Source organism: Vombatus ursinus, unplaced genomic scaffold (assembly GCF_900497805.2).
Source record: "Vombatus ursinus unplaced genomic scaffold, bare-nosed wombat genome assembly UNPS02006779.1, whole genome shotgun sequence".
NCBI classification, from domain to species: domain Eukaryota; kingdom Metazoa; phylum Chordata; class Mammalia; order Diprotodontia; family Vombatidae; genus Vombatus; species Vombatus ursinus.
The window spans coordinates 13,774,091-13,796,760 of NW_020946557.1; the positions used below are offsets into that span (position 1 = coordinate 13,774,091).

Sequence of the window (22,670 nt, forward strand, 5' to 3'; positions counted from 1 at the left end):
GGTTCCTTAACTCCTGAATGAAAATTCAAGGTACTAAATAGATATCAAGCAAAGGTTAGCCTTTATTTCATACCTGCAGAAAATGCAAAAGACTCAAGGAACTCACAGGAGCCTAAGAGCACATATAGAAACACAGTGAGCCCTCAAATAGTTCACCATCCTCCTTCAAGAAAGAAAATGACTTTGTATTTGCTATGGGGGGCATTTCCCTGAGATACCAATAAAATTCCCTTCTCCCACAGTATCATACATAAGCCTTTCCAGACTATGGTGCCACCCTGTGGTTTATACTCCTGTTAGAAGATAAACACTTCAGGAATGACTGAATAAGCAATTCCTTTTGCTTTTGAGCTGCACTCTCTGAGTTACTCATTGGTTTTTATTTCCAAATAGGAAGCTACAAAAAAACCATGTGGATTTCCTTCCTCTTTCTCCAAGAAATACATTGTATCAGGAAATCTCTCTCTAGAAGGCCCAACAACTGAATTCTCGAACTTAAGTTATCTACAAGGCAACTCCTAAAGATGGGAGTTCCCTCTCAGGCTGAGTAGGCATGCATATCTATTTCTGCCATGTACTTCTACATTAAATCTCTCGGGGTGTCTGTTGCTACCATAACTCAAGCTAAGAAAGTTCCCTGTCAGTACCTATCTTCTTAGGCCTTATGAAAGCATATCTGCTATTACCATATGTTTCTAATGCACTGACATAAACTTCTGCCACAAGTCAATATCTACTATTCTTGGAGTTGGGATGGGGTGGAATGAGTAGGAGAAAAAATCTTTCCCTATACTCCTCTCTATGCTTTGGAAGAAGGCACAAGTAGAAAAGGCAAAGAAGTCCAAGAGAGTATGAAAGAGACCAATTAGCTGGACTTTACAGACCATGGTGAGGGAGTGGGTAGGGGACAATGATCAGGAAGGAGTGAGCTAGAGTGGTCAGCTTGCTTTCATAGATCATGAGGAACTAATGATCAGAATGTCACCAAATCAAATGTGTATGACACTTAGTGGGCCCTGCCCACTTAGAGGGCTCCTGCTCTTAAGGAGTGCACAGTTTACATTCTAATGGGGGAGATGAAATGTAAAGTGTTAAGTATGAGTTGCTGTCATTATTATTTTCATTTTTATTTACCTCACCTATACCAATGAGTGATGGTTATTAGACACTGCTCATTAGAGATGAAGGGATAACTGTTACTTCATTTATAAAATGGGGATAATAATACTTGTACTATCTATTTCAAAGGGTTACTCCTAGGATTGTTCTTTGTAGATGTAGAAGTGCTACTAAAATGCGTTATTATTATCACTATTATCATTGTTCAAAACTATTTTGACCTGATTTTATTTTTTTAGGGGAGCAGTCATTCTCTCAAGTTTACAGCAGTGAGTCTCCTTTCTACTCACAAGATAGGGGACCATGAAGAGTGTGAAATCCCTTTTTACTATGCTTTTCAAGACTGCATATTTATCTCAGTGAATTCTAAACAATTAGGTTTACATTGTTCTTTAATCATAAAGTCAAAAGAAGCTAGTGTCCTTTATAAATGAATTTATTTGTTTTTTTGTTTGTTTGTTTGTTTGTTTTTTGGCGAGGCAATCAGGGTTAAGTGACTTGCCCAGGATCATACGGCTAGTAAGTGTCAAGTGTCTGAAGCTGAACTACTAAGCTCCAAGGCCAGAGCTCTATTCATTGCACCATCTAGCTGCCCCATAAATGAATTTAAATCTATCGTCTTATTAATGCAACAGAAGCACTCATTACATATGTACACAGCACAGGGAAACAAATTCTTACATTGGCCATGTTCAAAACTCTATGTCTCATTGTGTATTTTGAGTCTATCACCATGATTTGTCATTGCATTAATCAGAATTTTGAAATCTTTCAAAGTTTTTTATTTATAATCTTGTCATTGTAAAAGTTGTTCTAGTTCTACTCACTTCACTCTGCATAAGTTCATAGAAATCTTCCCAGTTCCCTCCCAAATTGTCTATTTTGTTATTTCTTATGATATAATAATATTCTATTACATTAATATACTATAATTTGTTCAGCAATTTCCCAATAGATGTACACTCCCTTAGTTGCTAGTTTTATTTTGCTATTATTAAAAGAGTTGCTATATATTTTGTACTTTTGGGTTCCTTTTCTTTGATCTTTTTTGGGGGTGGGAATCCATCTTTATTACCAGAATACAACATATATTTATTCCCAATAGTCAAGAATACCAGAGACCCTTCCAAATATAGGCCAATTACGTGTTTATGTAATTTAAACGAAACATTTACAGCTTGTATCACTAAAAACATCTATTAACACTTAGAAGAAACTATTATATTGGCTGAGGAAAAAGCATATACTAATGTCAGAAGGGTGTATAAAAGAACTTATTATCAATCCATAATTTAACAATCTGTTCAAAAGCACCATGATATTTATACTGTTCTTGTCGATTGTTGCAAGGAGTTTGACTAATTTACATTCTCCTAGCTTTTTTGAATCTAAGAAAATGACCCTTGACAGTTCACTTGTTTGGAAAATAAGTCTGCTTCTGAGAAAAACAGTTGATGAGTTAATTCACCTTGATAATTTATTTGCCTGAGGAAATAGATCTATTCAGAGTTATAAGAAAGTTGTTACTCTAAGTACTGAGATGGCAGCTGCTCATTTTGGATATGATAAGCTATAAAATACTGGATTGATTGGAAAACACAGTACGCTTCAGTGATTTAGATATGAAGATTTTTAGGTTGATAACTGGGGAAAGATAATAAAAAAGATGAACAGAATAAACAGAAAGATAAACAGAATGTTTCTATGACTATGGGACAAATATTATTTATCTGATCATAGACAGAATATGGAACTTTAGTTACTATTCATAAATTAAAGTGAGGTTCTTTTGGTCTTCTCAGAAAGGACTCACAGTCTGAATCTAGAAAGATCAGAGAGGTAAAAGGCAAGTTTACAGAACTGCATGAGATAAACTTGAAGGTGGGGGTGTTGCATACTACAATTGCTATTGAGGGGTAAGTTTAGCTGATCAGAAGAATAGCTTGGAAGAGGCAAATCAGAGAATTCACCCACAGGATCTACTAATTTGGTTTAGTCATTGTAGCAATTGAGATGTCAGTTAAGCAGAGTGGAAGAATTCAGTTTAACAGTGGAAACATCTGTTCCACCCAGAAGCTACATTTGTTAAGGAACTTTTATGGACGATTTCTGGAACAGAAAAATGTTTAAAATTTTAGAGTTGGAGGGTTACTCAAAGCATGTAGGTTTTCCTCACTCATGTGCATCCTTAATGGGTTTCCATAAATAAGCGGTCACTTTCCCCCACATACACTGTGTGCATTGGTATATGAATGTAATGCAGGTTTTTATGTAGATTTTGACATTTATTATTCCTGTATTTGCTTTACTATGATTTTTAAGTTTATTTTGCCTTGTTAAATAAATGGTTATATTTAAGGTCTAACTGTATAATCATTGTATGTTTTGTATAAATAGAAACACATTAGTGAGGGCTTTAGAGATAAAATGGTTAGAAGAAGGAGTGTATATTCCTATAACATGTATTAGCAGCCTATTAGATCTGTTTATTCCTTAATTACTTAGAAAAGATATGAAAAGATAGGTTTAGGCATTCTTGGTCAGACCTCAATGAGGAATGATTCATTTAGTTGACCAGAAGAAATACAAAACATAGTGCTCAATTCTGTTACTAAGAAAGACAAACAAAAACTGATTTTTGTTTTGTTCTTTGTTTGTGAGGCAATCGGGGTTAAGTGACTTGCCCAAGGTCACCCAGCTAGTATGTGTCAAGTGTTTGGTCTGAGGCCGGATTTGAACTCAGGTCCTCCTGACTTCAGGGCTGGTGCTCTATCCACTGCACCACCTAGCTGCCCCCAAAAACTGATTTTTGAAAGCAGTTCCATATTGAGTTCTTTGGGGAGGCAATTGGATATGATAATATATGTCATACTAGTAACTCTTCAAGCATTTATTTCAAACTATGAGAGAAACAAACCTCAAAGTCTAAAGAGTATGTACACATTGGTGTTTACATATGACCAAAGTATGAATCACTTTGATAATCTTTTGCCCCACACAACTTCAGAAAGTTGAACTTTTATGCAGTGGTAGATTTATATTTGTTCTCTTAAGAATTTAGTTCAACAAACTCTTATTAAGGAATTAACATGTGCAAAGCACATAGTCTTGGAGGAAATACAATGTTTAGCTAAGAGATGGTTCTTACCTTTGTGGAACTTATCGTAGGCAGATATAATACTTTCAATCGTAGGCAGATATAATACTTTCAGATGAAGTGCACAAATTTAGATTTTCTATTCAATGATGTAGATTAGAAGACATTGATAACTACAGGCCATGATAGCTACTCATTCTGTGTGACTCTAGTCCATGTCTTCCCGTATACTGAGCATAGAAGATCTGCCAAATGTGCTTCAAGTTATACCTATTGTTATCTGACATGGCAAGGATACTAGCCGTACATTTGGGATTTAGACATGTCTATTGCTTGCCCTTTCTTTTCATTATACATTTTCTTGATGACATCTCTTATTCTTCTTACTCTTCGAAGTTACTTTTTGGTTATATGTTGCAATCTGCTTCATACCTACTATGTGCATCTCCATTGCCCTCTAAATTATATTGATTTTCACTGTCTCAGAGACTTATGTTTCATTTCTCGCTGACTTGTAACACACCAATGGAATATTGGCATTAAAAAGATGGGCCTTTGTTTCTGGAACAAGTTGGGAAATCCATTTCAGAGTCTATGTTCAAGAGGGATTTCCTATGGATAGTAAAGTGTTCTGGATATTCTATTAGGGGATGACATTACACTGATTGCATCAAGCTCTGTCACTCTGTAGAGCCTCCTGGAAGAGATTCACAACTACTCAAAAGAGTTTGGCCTGACCACCCACACAGGTAAGACCTGACCCAGTGCATGAAGAATGCCCATTATGTAGATTATGACACGCAATTGAAGGGGCAATATATAGAGCTAAGAGTCTCAGTGTCCTTGTTGCATATCTTTGCTGGATTAAGGTAAAGCAAACCTCCTTTTCTTAACTGTTCAATGACTTGCAAAGTGCCTCACTTCATCCCAACATCAAACATGAACTAAGAGAGTGCTGATACTAGAGCTGCCAACAATATTTGATCAGGACACCACTGTAATATTATATTTACTTATGGGTGCCACATTTTAGGAAAGGCATTGAGAATCTGGAGTATGCCTAGAAGACACTGACCAGGTTTGTGAGGGTAATAAAAACCTCGACATACAAACGTAAATTGAAATAACTGGGCATATTTAACCTGAATAAGAGAAGACTTAGTGGAGGGTAGCAAGATAATTATCTTCAAATATTTAAAGGGCTGGCATCTGGAGTAATAAACATTATAATAACTCACATTTATATAAAACTGTACCGCCCCTCACCACATATCAAGCTCAGGATGACTTTAATGGATAATCAATCAAGCAGCTCATGGCTCGAGGCCCAGCGCAATCCAATATCTATCACTATGCCATGCAAGAGGCACCTAAAATTAATTAAGACATGAAGCAATGTAATAATAAGGTAGGAAACTGAGTAGTAAAAGCATTTTTGGTATTCATAAACAAATGGGCACAATCTCCTGTACCTTTAGTATTAATAATTGATGAATGTTTCCTCTTGCCTTGGCTCTGGAGTCATCAGGTCCAGCTGCCACTTTTGAGTTAAGAAATACCATGGTCATACCACACCACAGGGGGCGTATTTCTCTCCCTTGATCACAGTCTGGCTCGTTGCATCTCACATGTCTGCTCAGGTCATTCCCTTATGGCTCTGGCTGCATACTCTTCTAAAATTTCTCACATTACAGAGTACCGGCAATCACAATGCTTACTTGGTAAAATCACTCTGCTATATTCAGCCCAAGCACTGTGAACATCATCTGGAAATATGACTGGGTTGTGAGCTTACGTCAATAGTGTAGCATAGTAGACAAACAAATGCACAAACAAACAAACTACTCCTTAATGCGATGTTAGGCTGCAATAAGAGAAGAAGAGTTTCCAGAAAGAGGGAGGTGATAGTATTTCTGTATTCTACCTTGGTCAGATCATATGGAGATTATCATGTTCATTTCTGGGTGTCACATTTTGGAAAAAAAAATATTGATAAGATGGGGTATGTCCAGAAGAAAGTGACCAGGATGGTGAAGGGATGAGAAGCTATGTCATATGAAGACTGGTTGAAAGAGCTAGAAACAGAAAGTCTTAATGAGGACATAAAAGCTGTTTTCAAGAATTTGTAGGGCTTTAATCCAGAAGAGGGATTAGGCTTATTCTGTTTGGTGTCTGAGCAACAGGTTGCCATTCCAGGATAGCACCTTTAAGGCTCAATACAAGACATTTACTAACCAAGGGAGCTATCCAAAAAAGGAATGGACTGCCCCCAGAAATAACGGATTCCCATGTACTCATAGTTTGGAGCACATCTGGAGTGCAATCTCTAGGCCTCCAGGGGGGAAACATTTTGACTTTGAGATCATAATATCTCCCCCGCTAGGTAAGGATGAGAAAGAAACTGTCATCCCATCCCTCATATTCCGGAAGCAAGATTTGAAACGTAACCAGGAAAAATACCATAAAGTTTCAGTCCTTGGTAGGGACTCAAGCCAGGTGGGAAAGAGATGATAAAAAAATTAAAACAAACCATTTATAAATATTTAAAATAAATTTAAATATATTTAAAATAATTATTCACTCTCTCTAGAAAGTGAAGAGCCATATGTCAGGTTATGTTACCAAGGGTATTCTTTTTCAGGTACAGGTTGGCATGGATGGGCCCCTTCTATGTCTGAGATTCTAGGTGAAAAATTGTGTAATATAACCATATTATAGTTGAGGGAAAAGTGACACTGAAAGATTAATAGATTTGTCCAGGTTTACATAGCAGATAAGTGTTGGAACAGGTCCTCTGAAAATCAGACCTTCTAATTCCTGATAACATTTCCACTGTTCTGCATGGATAAAAGGAAGAATTGTATAGTAGATAGGGTACTGGACTTTGAGTTAAGAAGGCATGGGTTCAAATACCACTTTTGACACATGACTGATTGTGTGAGCATGAGAGAATCACTTTACTTCTATGAACCTCAGTTTGCTTATCTGTAAAACAGTGATGATGATGATGATACTTGAAGTATTTAGTTCACAGACTGGTTGTAAGGTTCATAGGAGATAATATCAGTAAAGAGGTTTGCAAACTTTAAAAAGCTATGTAAATGTAAGTTGTTACTACTATTATTGATCAGAGGAATGATATGATTAGTTCTGTTCCCATGGAAGATCTGATATCAGTTTGAGTTATGGATTATGAAGGGGACATAGACTAGCACTAAAAATACTGTTAGAAAGATTTTTATTGCAATAATTCAGACAGGTAGTAATGAAGGTCTGTAAGGGACTTTATAGGTGGTCAAAGTGAGAATAGAAAGGAGTGAACACATTGAAAGGATATTTGGATACATAATTGAAAGGAATTGGAAATTAATTGGACATATATGGGAGGGGAGAATTATAAATCAGTCAAAATGATTCCAAGGTTTTGAACACTGATCCCTGAGCCATTGGTGGGCCATTCACAGAAATAGGGAAATCTGAAAGAGGAATGGGTTTTGGTGGGAAGATTATTCAATTTTGGAAAAGCTCAGTTTGAGGTACAGTTGAGACATTCAGACAGAGATCTCTAGTAGGCCTCATTGTAAGTAAGCACTATAGTCAGGGCTACAAATATGAATTTTATGGCCTCTAAATAAAAGTGATGGTTGGAATTATAGAAGTGGATGAAAGAGAATAGAGAAAGAATGGAAGTGGGCCAGGAAGTGAATCTTGGAAAGAACTAACATTAAGAATCTAGACTAAGAGACAAAGAAGGATTGGTAAGTGAGGTAGGAGAAGAAACCAGGAGAGTATAGCCCTGTTGAAGCCAAGGAAGTAGAGAATATTTAAAAGGAAGCCATCATTAACAATGTCAAACACTATAGGGTGGGCAGAGAAGATAAAGGATGAGAGAAGACCATTGAATTTAGCAATTAGGAAGCATTGAGAGAGCAGTTTCAGGAATATCTTTGAAAGAAAGAGAGAAGCCATTTTGCCTGGGCAATTGGAGGAAGGAGTAGGTGGTGAGAAAATGCTCATAGATATCAGACTGGAAGAAATCTTGGAAGTCATCTAGTCCAACTCCATTTTTCAGATGAGAAAACAAAGGGCCAGGGAGGGTTAGTGACCTGCCAAGTAATACAATGAATATTTCTCAATGAAGTTTGTTGATTTAATGGAGGAGAAAGATTGGGTTTTCTTTCAAGGGCGTAGAAATGGGAGAAAAACTTTAAAATATGAATATCTCACATTTATATTATGTTTTTAATTAAGTGACTTGTCAGGGTCTCTTGTAAAGTGGCTGGTTATAATTAGGTGAAGCTGAATTCAAACTCAGTTCCTCTTGACTTCAGGTTTTGAGTGTCCCTCCACTATATCACACTGCCTCTTTTTCAGATAAGTGAGGACTGAACGTGTTTATAAGCAGGAGGGAAGGCACTAGTGGGTGTGGAGAAATTGAAGGTGCACAAAGGTAACAATGTCCTTGAGGAATCATGAAGGGATGGACTGAGGTATACATAAACAAGTGAGAGGATTAACATTGTTGAGGACTAGATAAATTTTTTTTTTCTGAAACAGGTGGAATGGAAGACAGAATCAATAAGTGAAAAACATGGAGATATGGAGGCATGAGGTTCAGGGAACTAATTTGACCTCAGTGAAATAAGAGATTGAGTGTGTAGAGGGGAGATGTGAGCTAGGGGCTTGAGGAGAAAGGAAAAGATTTTGGATTGTTGCCATGGAAAACAATAGACTCGGGGCAGCTAGGTGGCACAGTGGATAGAACACCGGCCCTGGAGTCAGGAAGACCTGAGTTAAAATCCCGCCTCAGATACTTGACACTTACTAGCTGTGCGACCCTGGGCAAATCACTTAACCCCATTGCCTACCAAAAACAACAAAAAAAATGTAAGAAGAAAAAGACTTGGGAAGAGAGCAAATCATCTCAAGGACATTTAAAGATAATATTGAAAAGACAAAACCAAGAAAAAAAAAACAATACTTCTATAACAAAATATGACAAGCATAACAATGGAAAACAATAGACTCATTGGGTCCCAATCTCAATTCATACAGGGAATTAGATGACAGGGAAGTTATTGAGAGTTGAAGATTAACAAAGGTCAAAGATATGGGGGATTCTAACATGGGGGCAAGAGTTTGCTACATAATAACAATAATAATTGCTAACATTTACATAGTATTTTAAGGTCTGCAAAGTTCTTTAAATATATAACCTCATAACTCAACAAATTTCTTTAGGGTGGAAGTCAAAAGATTACACTCATCAGACTTCATAAAAGGGTCATGTGCATTGTTATTGCCTTAAATACTTTATTATATAAATAAATGCTTTCCTTTTCTTTCCCTGGCCTGAAGTTATAGTTAATATCCATAAATGACATTTTCCTCTTTCATCAAATTCCATTTGGAAAGTTTGATGTAGGCATTTGAACTGCAGCATTTTCTGCCTGCAGAATCTTGGAATCCTGCTTCTAGAGAATTTTGATCTAGAATGACACTGCATTAACCTCCACAAAGCCCCCTTTTATAGCTTAATTTCTTCAGATGATGAAAATGATAAGTGAATTTTATTAGGGCACTACAGAAACTAAAAACCTACAACATTTTAGTTCAACTGATAACTCTTCTAGGTTGTTGTGAGAGTATTTTATTGAATTTATGAAGCAATATGTAACTCTTTAGTGCCCTCCCCTGTTCTATTTTAGAACTGCGGTTCCATTTCAGGAAATTAAACTCTTTCATCACTAAGAAAATAAAATGAGGTCTTTCTTTGGCCATAGAGAATATTGAAAGGTCCCTTTTCAGTAGGCAATATCTTTGATCCCTCCCTTTAGCTTCTCTCTAAGAATAAGAATAATAATAAGGAATTCATGACCTACAACAGGGGGAATGAAAAAAATCTTACTGCCAAGGGATATTCATAATAACCCTGCCTTTTCGTTTGGTTTCAGCATCATTAGTTCTTCTTATTCAGGCTGGAAATATGGAAGTGAAGTAAATTGAGTAATAGGACAAATTCATTCTTCTTTGTGCCACACTAATCCTAATCCATGTAAAAGGAAAAAAAAATTCAATTGAACTCACAGATGACCATTTTTTAATTTAAGACAGTCAATAAGTATTTGTTAAGCACTTACTATGTGCCAGGCATTGTGATATGCACTAGGGATACAAAGAAAGGTGAAAATATAGTCCCTGACCTTAAGGAGCTCACACTGTGATAGGGAAGACAACATACAGATAACTATGTATGTATGTAGCAGATGTGTACAGTTTACATGGAAGAGGGAAGGCACACTCCTTTTGAATCTTCTCAATATCTCCTCTATATATTTATGGTAAAAAAAAAAGGCAATAGTTCCCTATACCATGCCCCAATCAGATTACACTATGTTCATTTCTGGGAACCACATTTTAGGAGAAAGACAAGTTGTAGTATGCCAAAAGAAAATAACCAGGATGAGGGGCAGACAAAAGAAGCCATTTAAGTATAACACGAACTACTCTGGCCTCCACTGCCTAAAGTCCAGTTATCATTTTATTCCTCCTCCAAAGTTCTCTAACACCTTTAAGGAAGACTGGAATTTTGTAGGTTCTCTGGCAATGGCTCTAGCCTACACTGATGGTGTATCCTGTTTGTAGTTGGGGAGGGGTTGTTCCCCTGCACTCTAGTTCTATTTAATCACTAACTCAAAGTATCTTTGGCAAGGGAATATTTACTTGAAAAGGTGTAATCATAAATATATAAATTTACTTTCTAACAGGTGAGGCTTAATCTACTGGCTCCTCCCCTCCTCAATCCTCCCAGTCTCTGGGAAGGAGAAGGCACTGAAGTTCATAGCTTAATTTAGCTCTTGAAAAGCACAGTCTCATCTTGGGCTTGAGTCCCAAACACATTGGCTTCTCTTGGCTTCTCTACTAGGCTGGCTTGCAACATCTCACCTGGAATCTTGGCTCCAAGGTTGCCATTGCTTGAACTAGTTCTGATGGTGAATCACTACCACTGGCAACTGAAACTGAGAAAGACAATCAACACAGAACAGAGATCTTGGGCCCATTTCTCAGAGAAGGGGTAAAAGAGAGGGAGGGCAGGGGAAGGAAGTCCTTCCCTCTCAACCAGTTCAGTTCACAGCACCTGAGCTGTGGGTGATCTTTATCCTCTAGATGCAACTGGAAGGAGTACATAGGAAAGAGAGTGACTGTCTTAGTCTGGCTAGTTTTATTTTTTATTTTATTTTGTTATTATTTTTTTTAGGCAATTGGGGTTAAGTGACTTGCCCAGGGTCACACAGCTAGTAAGTGTCAAGTATTTGGTCTGAGGCCGGATTTGAACTCAAGTCCTCCTGACTTCAGGGCCAGTACTCTATCCACTGCGCCACCTAGCTGCCCCTAGTCTGGCTAGTTTTAGACACCTTCTGTTCTGGCTATTCAGTTAATCAAAGGAGGCTATACCCATTAACATGGTAAGAGTACCACTATGCTAGGTGACCTCAGAATGTCTAGGACAAGCCCTTAGGGAGCCTCCATATTAAGCAAAGTGGGTATGCTCCAAATGTCTATTGCATAATGACAACTGAGGAAACTGAGGACGTTAAACTAAAGAAAAGAAGACTACAGGGGAACACAAAAAGCAGTTTTAAGTAATTTCTAGAGTGGAAGAATGATTACACTTGTTTTGCCTGACACTAAAGGTTAACAGAAACAGTGTTTCAGAAAAGGGGATTAAGTAAGACTTCGTGTAAAGAAACATTTCCTCTCAGTGATCGCTATCTATTTAGTAGTGGAACAGGTTTTCTCAGGAGGCAGTGGATCTTCCTCATTGGTGATCTTCAAGTAGAGACAACCTCTTTTGAGTCATGACACCAGCTTGTTTGTTTGGGGGTGGGGAAGGAGTGTTGAAGTGATCTTTCTTCAGATACAGTTTGGACTAGATGAATTCTAAGGTCCCTTCCAACTTGGAAATTCTGATTTTTTGATATGTTCATTCCTTTCAATTAATTTCTTCTGCTTTGCTTTTAGGTAAGCTTATACCTACTCATATGATAATAGCGCCTAGACTCTAAGCACATGATAAGTTAGGTGATCTCAGTATGCTTAGGACCAACTTCTTAGGAACTTGCTGTATTAGGCTTTGAATATTCTGATTCTTTGAAATTCTGGCTTTACGTTTTTTTGTGTGCATAATTCTCAACCTAGTAAGGGGACAGAAAGAAGTATTCTGTGTTCAGAAGGGGACACAACAGTTCATAGATTAACAGGATTTACAGTGAAAGTGACCTTATAGAACATTCCATTTAATCTTTTCACTTTTCAAATGAAAAAGTCACTTCACTAAATAGGTGAAGTGATTTGTCTAGTGTCACATAGGTAGTAAATGACAGAACTAGGAACCCTGGTCTATTGATTCAAAATCTAGTGCTCTAATATGCTGGTTCAACATTATTATCAGTCTCCACTGCATTGCAAACAAACTGATGGTTCTAACCTCAAAGGGAAGGAGTAGAAATGTGGGGATAAGGGAAGCAGTAGAAAGACAAGGTTATTTCTGTCTCAGACTTGGAAGAGTACACTTCCTCTAGCAATCTGGGATAGAGGAGAGAAGCAAGTCATTGTCCTTGCCTAAAATTGAGTGGCCTTAATACAGTGTCTGGCACATAGTAGATGCTTAATAAATGTTTATCGATTGCTTAATGTAGGGAAAAAAGTCTATATTTCATTTCTTACTGAGTTTGAGTTCCTTCCTTGAGATCCATACATTGACTGGTTCAGGGAGATATGTTCTGATTGTATGTTCCTGAGAGTGTGAGAAACCTTGGTTAGGGCTCTTATAGTCTGTATTTATCTGTGGGTAGCTAGGAAGACTCTGGGATTTGGCTCACAGTGGACAATCATTAGGAAAAATAGGTATTGATGAAAGTTAATCTCAGATTATTTGTGCTAATGAGGCTTGTATCAGAATGTCTCTCAGATTAGCTGTCTCCTCTAACATGGAACAACACCCAAAGAGGTCATACTTTCCAAAAGGTATTTTAGCTTGTTGTATGAGAATGCCTATGGAATGAAGTACTTCTACATTGGATAAACATCTTTCACAGATTATATCATAAGGGAAATAAATGTTAGCATTCGTATCTCTGTACTATAAAAGTCCTCAAATCTTAAATCATTTCTCTTCCTTCCTATATACCAATAGTTTTTCTTTTCTAAATTTGAATGTTTATAACAGCTATCTTCCCTTTGTATTTCCATTATAACTATGCAATATAGAAACAAGGAAAATAACAGTAGGAGAGTCTAAAGTGAGGTCAATTTTTCTTTTGTTTTTTAGTAATCCTATAAAAGATACATTTTATCCAGATTTGAAATTTTAAACCATTATAAAAAGGATCTAAAAAGCCCTATTTAGAAGTATTGTTTCAGAATCTAAAAGAGACCATAGAGATGGCACAGGCCAGAGATTGGCAACTTTTAAGGGATTTCAACTAGATTTTAAAAGGAATCTTAGAATATAACTATAAAAAGATACTATGAATACTGTAAATATGTACACATGTGCTTAGTTAATATCAGAGAGATTTTACTTTAACCAATACCAGTTTAGACATGTTAAATACTTTATTTAATTTGTACACTGAAATATTTTTCTGGTGTGTTCTCCTGGTATGGAGGTTCATGCATTCTTTTTTAAAATTTTTAAAATTTTCTTTTCTTTTCTTTTTTTATTAATTTATTTTGATTTATCAACAATCATTTACATAAGCTTTTGAGTTTTAAATTTTTCTCCCCCTCCCTTCCTGTCTACCTCCCCAAAACAGCATGCAATCTGATACAGGCTATACATATACATTCCTATTAAACATATTTTCACATTAGTCATGTTGTCAGTAAGAATTAGAACCAATAGGAGGAACCACAAGAAAGAGAAAACAAAACAAAGCAGAAGAAAAAAATAGCAAATAGTATGCTTTGATCTTCATTCAAACTCCAAAGTTCTTTCTTTGGATGTGGATAGCTTTTTCTATCATGAGACCTTCGGAGATGTCTTAGATCCTTTGCATTGCCGAGAAGGGCTAAGTCTATCAAAGTTAGTTATTGCACATTGTGGTTGTTACTGTGTACAACATTCTTCTGGTTCTGCTCACTTCACTCAGCATCAGTCCATGCAAGTCTTTTCAGGTTTTTCTGAAGTCTGCCTGCTCATCATTTCTTAAGGTTTCATGCATTCTTAAAGGTTGTGCTAATGGAACTCAGACTTTGTCAGGGCCATGGACTGGACAGTTTATATAATTTCACTTTATATAAAAAAAAGGATTATATAACTGTTTTCTGAAGACTAACCTATCTTAGTTCAGAGAAAGTTAACATCAGAGGGCTGCCAACAAAGTAATGATTTCTTTTTTTTGCATTGCAATTCATATAGACTGTCTCTTAAACAACAATTCTGTATCTTTTCTCTCTTTCATAGCTAGGCTACTAGAAAGGGTTGTTTTCATTCATAGTCCTCATTTCCTCACTGCCTACTTCCTTCTTACCCCTCCTCCATCTCAATTCTGATCCTACATCTAGACTGAAACTATTCTCTCTACGTTTGGCAATTAAATCCAATGTTTTTTCTTCAGTCACCATTCTACTTGGTCTCTCTATGGCTTTTGATTCAGTTAACTATTCTCTCCTTTTCTTGGATTCTACTGTCTCCCCTGGCTTCTTCAATATTATTCAGTCCTAGCCTCCCTCATATAACTGACTGCTCCTTTTCATTCATCTTTGCTGGATCAATATCTACCTAGAACCTCAAAGAATTTACATTTCACTGGGGGAAGAGGAGAATTCAGAACAACTATAGATAAGTAAACGCAAGATAATTTAAGGAGAAAGAGAATACTAACAATTAGAGTGGATCAAGAAAAGCTTTGTTGGAATTAGTAGTTTGAATTTAACTTTGAAGGAGCATAGGCATTCTAATCAATCAATTAATCAACCAGCATTTGTTAAACACCTATTGTGTACCAGGGAATAGTTATTGTTAGAGATACAAAGACAAAAATACAATAGTTACTACTCTCAAGGTAATGAATACACACTTATGTATGTATGTATATACACACATATATACACATTACTTATATATTCAAATGGTATGTAGTGCATATATAATGTGCATACATAATGGGTGTATACAGATTATATATGTGTACTATATATATATACATATGCATATATGTATATATATGTATATCTAGCTGTCTATCTATCTATCTATCTTCTTACATTCTAAGAAGAGGTAGTGAGGAGAAAGTGCATTCCAAGTATGGGTAATGAGAGATGACATGTTGAATTGAGATAATCCCTAGTAGATCAGTTTGGCTTCAACATGAATTGCATGAAGGGAAAGAATAGGAAATAAATTTGGAAAAGTTGGTGGAAACCAGGTCATGAAGAGTTTTAAATGCTAGGTTAAGCTTGTATTTTATTTTAGAGGGAATAGTATGCTACTAATGATGTTTGAGCAGGAGAGTGGCCAGACCTGTGATTTAGGAATATTAATTTAGCAACCATGTACAGATGGATTGGAGAGGGAAGATGGAAGCAGAGTGACCAGAATGGAGGCTATTGTAATAGGTCAGGTAAGAAGTTATGAGGACCTGAACTAAGGTAGTGAGTTTGTGAGATTAGAGAAAGAGACAGATATTAAAGTTATTGTAGAGGTGGAATTGACGAAAGCTGCCACATGATTGGAAATGGAGATTGAAGGAGAGGAAAGCATTAAGGATGACTCTTAGGTTGAAAATCTGGATGACTGGAAGGATGATGGTACTGTCAACAGAAACAGGAGAATTTGGAAGAGGAATAGATTTGTTGCAAAGTGTAATAAATTCTGTTTTGGACATATAGAATACGATGTGCCCAAGGGTAATCCATGTGGAAAGGTTCAGCAAGTGGTTGGAGATATGGAACTGAAGATATGGAGAGAGATTAGAGCTGACTATATATATATCTTTGGAAGTTATCTGCATAAATGTGATAATTAAACTTATGGTAGCTATTAACTATGGAATGCTATCAACAAGAATGAGCATTAAGGAATACCTGTACGGGGCAGGTAGGTGGCACAGTAGATACAGCACCAGGCCTGGAGTCAAGAAAACTCATCTTCCTGAGTTCAAATCTAGCCTTAGACACATACTAGCTGTGTGACCCTGAGCAAGTCTCTTAACCTTGTTTGCCTCAGTTCCTCCCTGTAAAGCGAGTAGGAGAAGGAAATGGCAAACCACTCCTTGCCAAGAAAACCCCAAAAGGGATCACAAAGAGTCAGACAAGTCTGCATCCTCTTCTCTTACAATCTCTAGTGTCCTTCAAGAATCAGTTGCTATTCTGTGCTTCAAGTGCTATTCTGGGCCAGGTTTAAATCAGGCCAGTTCAGTAATTTAGGCTTGGAATTGGAACACAATGAAGCAATCATGGTACATAAAATGCAATAAATAATTTTATCATGAAAGATTAAAAATACATAATTACTAAAAATAGACATTGTTCCTTATTACCTTTGCATTGATCAGGATAGCAATGCCAGAGAAAAAGACATCCAACAGAACAGTGGGAATTCTAACAGACTTCAAGAATTCAATATGCATCATAGACTGGGGCTTATGTCCCTAGTCCTCTGAACCAGCTAAAATCTTGAGGAGGGCCACCTCAACCTTTCCATTCCTTAAAGGAAAATGATCCCAGCTTATGTAAAGCAGATATTGCTCATACAGCAGGCATCATTTCCTCTGGAACTCCCTTTTTAATAAAATCTTGTTGGTGCTCTATCTTTTCCCTCAAATTACCATGTATTACATACCTGCTCCAATAAAATATAAACTTCTCGAGGGCAAGGACTATTTCATTTTTGTGTTTGTGTCTCCAAAACATTTCACATAGTAGGTGCTTATTAGATGATTGCTGAATTGAATTGAATTCCTATGGTGTAGAAGGATTGTGATCTGTGTCAATAGAGGGAATGGTCATATATTGTGTAATAAAGGACTGGCCAATGAAAACTCAGTCCTTTGAGCATACATTATATGCTTTGCCTGGTACCAATCCACATGAAAGCTTGATCAGGCATGCACAATGAAAAAGCCCTTTCCCTGCTTCAGAGCACATGCAACTGATTTTTGATTGTTTCCTTTGATCTTATTGTATGGTGATAGAAAACCTTTTTAATTCATTACTGATCCAGAACTGTATGCATACAAAAAACAAGAACAGACACCAAATTCTCTCTTCCCTGGTGGCAAGTTCATCAAATACTGCTGTCAAGCCCTCTGGGTAGGGAAAGATACACCAATGGTGAAAGTGGAAGGAGCCTGCTACCTGCTTTCAGCTTCCTTATTGTCCCACCTGGTTGCTATGAAGCCATGAATGCCTAACTCTGAAGTTTTTATATTTTGTGTATGTTCTTTCCTAATTTTAGATGAATGAGTATTTGAGACAGAGCAGATTATGAACTTGTGAGCTTTGGAAGGTTGGAAGAGTTACCAGATATTCAGCAGCTGTAGTCCAAAGTAGAGATGACTGGTAGCTACAGCAGCTGAGCCTAAAGAGAAGATGACCCGAAGGTATAGTCTGCTCCATTCCACCCCAGCAAAGAAACAACTCAGCAGCTAAGGAACTGAGCCTTGCAAACAAGGAAGAAACTTGTTCATTGACTTGGTCACAACCAGAAGCGAACTTGGTGGGGGAAATGCTGCATAGCAACCATTTTAAGTGTGAGCCCACTCTCCCAGGGACTGAGTGGGTGTGTAGAGAAGAGAGTATGCCCTGGTTGGGAAAGAGGAAAGTTTTTGTACTTTGGTTCTTGCTATATGTTCTCAGTAAAAATCTCTTTGTAAAAGCTAATTGATATGATTTATTTAATTGATATTTGGGAGATATCAACTGATCAAATTGATATTGATGAAATTTTAACTGGTGATGATATTAGGGAAAATACCAGATGGTGACTTTTAAACTATAATATCAGAAAAAGAATCCCCAAGCATATTAAGGTTTCCCTTAGAGCTCTGAGGGGGAGATGTAGCCCTGCTTGGGCAATCCAATCACACACAAAATCCTCCACACACAAAATTACCCTGTTTTGACTTTTACATGTTTTATATTTTACTTATTCATATATATGTTGTTTCCTCCTAATAGAATATAAGCTTCATGAAGGCAGGGACTATTTGGTATTTGTCTTTATATTTCCAGCACCAGAACAGTAGCTGACACATTACACTTTAACAAATGCTCGTTGAATGAATGAGTGAAAGGAAGAAAATAAGATCTATCAAGTACCTACTATGTGCCTAGGAACTATGCCAAGAAATTTACAACTATTCTCTCATTTAATCCTCAGAATAACCCTGTAAGGTTGGTGCTATTATTACCCTCATTTTATAGTTGAGGAGACTGAGGCAAACAGAGGTTAAATGACTTACTCAGGGTCACACAGCTAGTAAGTGTCCAAGGCCAGATTTAAACTGAGGTCTTCCTGACTTCAGGCCTAATACTATCCACTGTGCCATTAGCTGTCTGGATGAATGTGTCAGCCAAAAAAAGCTTATGTGATTTTAGGCTGCAATGAGACATGTAGAGGAGAACTGGAGAGGTGTCGGTGTTCTTGGACTTTACCCTGGCCATACTAAATGTGGAGTATTGCTTTATTTCATTTCACAAATATGCCTTTTGAGAAGAGCCCATTATTTGTGAAAGAAACTCCTAGGAAATAAGTACCCCTAAATCTCTTGGAGTTTCTGACAATTCATAACTCAACTCATTTGTTATATTCTTTGCTTTACTTATCAATTTTTAGGGGACTAGGTACTGAGAGAGTTATTCAACATAATCACTAACACATCAGATTTTTGAAAAACACCAACAATTCTGTGCTTTTGGATTGGAGTGGAAGGGCAAGGTAGCCACCCACCTGACTCTGTCAAGCGTTAGGCAGCTCTGAAATATTATCAACTACTCTTTAAATGTGAAATATACTAATACAGGTCCAGGTCATTTAGTTCACATTTTATGCTTCATATATTCACAATGCATTACAAGACTAGAGTTCATTACTCATATGTTTATACATTTTACATTTCTCACCCAGAAGGTCTGAACATGGTTAAAGGCAAAGTTATAGTTCTCCTTGATGATAATGGAATGGCATATGTCCACAGTTTGCTAAGAATTTATGACTGAAGTCATCCTGTATTTCATGTTCACAGTAATGATTTGTGCCTATGCACGCTGACACCAGGGCTTTTCTGAACACTATCACTCCACTGTTTCAATACCTTGAAATGGAAATCATCTTTTTGGTCCTGTCACTTTAAGACAAGGATGAGTGATGGGTCTTCAAACAGAAAAGTAACATCATGATGAAGGGCTTATTAAATCTAGTATTCTTTACAATAAGGATTTTTCTAAACTTTTTATTTACAACAATATGAATCCAGTTGGAATTTGGAATCTGACAATATTCTCATAGTATTCCAATGGTTTCCAACATCTTTTTTTTTTTGTTCTGAGAACCCTTTTCAACAACAACAACAACAACAACAACCACAACAACCACAACCACAACAACAACAAAAGTGCTCTGAATCCCTAGGGTAATTTAATATGTTACTCATAATATTCTTTGCAACTATTTACCGCTTAAGAAACCACTGAAAAATTTTTTATTGTGAAACTCTTGGACCATCAATGCAAATCTCCAAAGTGTTCTCAAACCTCTAAATGGTAACCACAGAAATATTACATATCACCTCAGAAAGAATATGTCAAATTTATCCAGGAAAGGACTAAAATTGGAGGGCCTTGGGTGCCGCTTGAAAAATCAGTTCTTTCTATAGCTGAAACTTCCTATCAGCAAAATAGTAATATGGAGGAGTGTAATCTGTATAATAACATGATGGCAACAACAATGATGACAATTTTTATGGCATTTTAAGGAGTACAAAGTTGTGAAGCATGTGGTGTAAATGTGTCTTATCCCTATTTTGTAGGCAAAGATAATGACTTGATAAATTGATGTTCACAGGGGTTAAGTGACTTGCCTATTATGGTCACACAGATTATAAGTTTTGGGGGCTGATATTTGAAACAAATCCTATGGCTTAAATCCTAGTATTCTTTCTACTAAACCAGGTTGCATACCCCCATCTAATGTTATAAACCAGTTAGACTAAAAAAAAAAAGCATGTGTTCGCAATAGCATTACAGGGGGACAATTCATTCCATAGGAGCAATATTGTCAACTGTATAAATGTGATGATGCAATGGGGTTTTGTAAGATTACAGTGTAGTTTGTTCATAACATATTAATAACACTACTGTGAAACAACATTGGTTGAATCAGTATTGTGTGGAGTGTGCCTACACAAAGGATCTGCTACTGTGTATTACTACCAGTGACTATCATGATATGTTCTAGCTAGGTAGAATAACTATCACTTCAGTTTTTAGGGTAATAGTTTACTTAGTGAAAAATGGCATCAGTATAATGACATTCTCGATTGTTGTTGGCAATTCCACTAATTAAACATATTCCCCATGATGGTCTATTACTGGTGCCTGAAAGCCTTTCCTTTGAATTATGAAGGTCCATTAATGTGTTGCATTAAAATGAAAACACTAGAGATTGGAAGTATGGGGGGGGTTGTAAGACAGTCATTCTTCAGGTTAGGGCTGGAGAGGTAGTTTGGGGGCCATTTGACTTGGATAATAAATTGGGGGGAAAAAACCCAAGCATACATGAAATCAAGAAGGATAAAAATCATAGGATGTGTAAGTCCTTGTGAAAAAGTCTATGGAATCATATTGAGACTGGAGTAGAATTTTATAGCCGTGGCGCTTGTATAAAATAATTCCTTTCTATTTTACATTTACACACTTTACACGTACAGTGTAACCTGATACACTAAGTGAGAGCATTAGCCTGGCCTAATTTAATGGATGGAATACAATTATAAAGGCCATCAGCTGGGCTGAGAGTGGGATGGGCACTACAATAAGCAATAAGTTAAAAGCAAGGGTCAAAAAGATCAGAAGGATGCAAATCAGTCAGAGCAAGAATTCTTTTCTCAGTCAAGATTTAACAGAACTCCTTGCACATAGTAGGTTCTGAATAGGTATTTGCCTTGGATTTGATTTGATCTAATCAAGGACTCTGATGGTAGAATAAAGCCTCCAAAGAACAGATGAAGTTATCTTAATTTTAACATGGGATTTCCTTGTGCTACACTTCACTTTTCTTCCTTAACCTCTTGTGTCTCATCACTATACAGTCTTCAGTTTATAGAATCACAGAATGAACAAGACAGAAACGACCTCAGAGATCATAAGATTAGGTATTTAGAAATGTAAGAGACATTGGAGGTCATCTGGTTCAAACCTCATTTTACAGATGAGGAAAGGTCTGCTCAAAGTGATTCAGTAACATGGGTGGTAAAGAGTTCAGATTTGAACCCTGGTCCTCTGGACCCAAATCTAGAAGTCTTTCCATTGTGCCATGCTATGTGACATATAGCTACTTATTGGCAGAGTCAGGACTATAGCCCAGGGCTCTTGAGTCACAGCTAGATGCTCTTTCCCCTAGTCCAATGCTGGGTGGGGTCCCTGCTGCCTTGTTTCCATAGCAGTGAAGCATTGCTGTATGCTGTGCTACAGTATGTCCTTATAACATTTTTTCAGCTCTTTCCATGACCCTATTTGTGCTTGCCCTAATTCAGTCTGCTCTAAAACAACTGCTTAGGTCCATGATTGTCATTTATCATGTGCGTGACTATGCAGAAGAGCTGGGCAACAGGAAGCAGTGTTTTTGCTATGGTGGAATGGCTGTACTATATAGGATTTTGTTAACAGGGATGCCATCTTACTTCCTAGTCTTCTTCATACATTCATATTTTAAACATGAATCTCAAATCAATAAACATTTATTAAGTGCCTATCAAGTGCCTATTAGGGGCACTGTGTTAGGCATTGAGGATACAATGACAAATATAAAACAGTCTCTGAATTTAAGAAACTTACATTTTATGGGGGAAAAGATAGGCAACAATTCACAGAAAAATAAAGAGAAGAAATACAAAGAGGGCATTTCTATCTGTCAGAATCAGGCAAGATTTCTAGCAGGAGGTTTTGCTAGATCTGAGCCTTGAAGGAAGCTAAGAATCTCATAAGGCAGTGCATGGGGGGCAGGCTAGATATAAGTTTGGAGGCAGGAGATGGAATGCAAATTCAGAGAACAATAAGTTAGGCAGTTTGACTAAGAGGTAGAGTGCATGAGTACAAATGATGTAAAATACCTGGAAAGTTAGAATCAGAAACTGTATCTCTAGTATTCCCCTGATCTACCAGATTAGCACTGACAAAAAAGGAAAAGAAAGGTAGATTTGTTTCTGATGAGGATAAGTGGATCTTTTAA

The 22,670-nt window shown here is 36.9% G+C and overlaps 1 protein-coding gene across 1 annotated transcript in view; it reads left to right on the top strand.

Moving 5' to 3' along the window:
- The window catches only part of SMPDL3A (sphingomyelin phosphodiesterase acid like 3A), an 87,880-nt gene extending 69,885 nt beyond the window's left edge, over window positions 1–17,995 (top strand). Inside the window, exon 8 of the mRNA XM_027848551.1 lies at window positions 17,679–17,995. Within this exon, the coding sequence (XP_027704352.1) occupies window positions 17,679–17,711 (33 nt within the window). The 3' untranslated portion in view covers window positions 17,712–17,995. The remainder of the gene's footprint in view (window positions 1–17,678) is intronic.
- The last annotated feature ends 4,675 nt before the right edge of the window (window positions 17,996–22,670 follow it).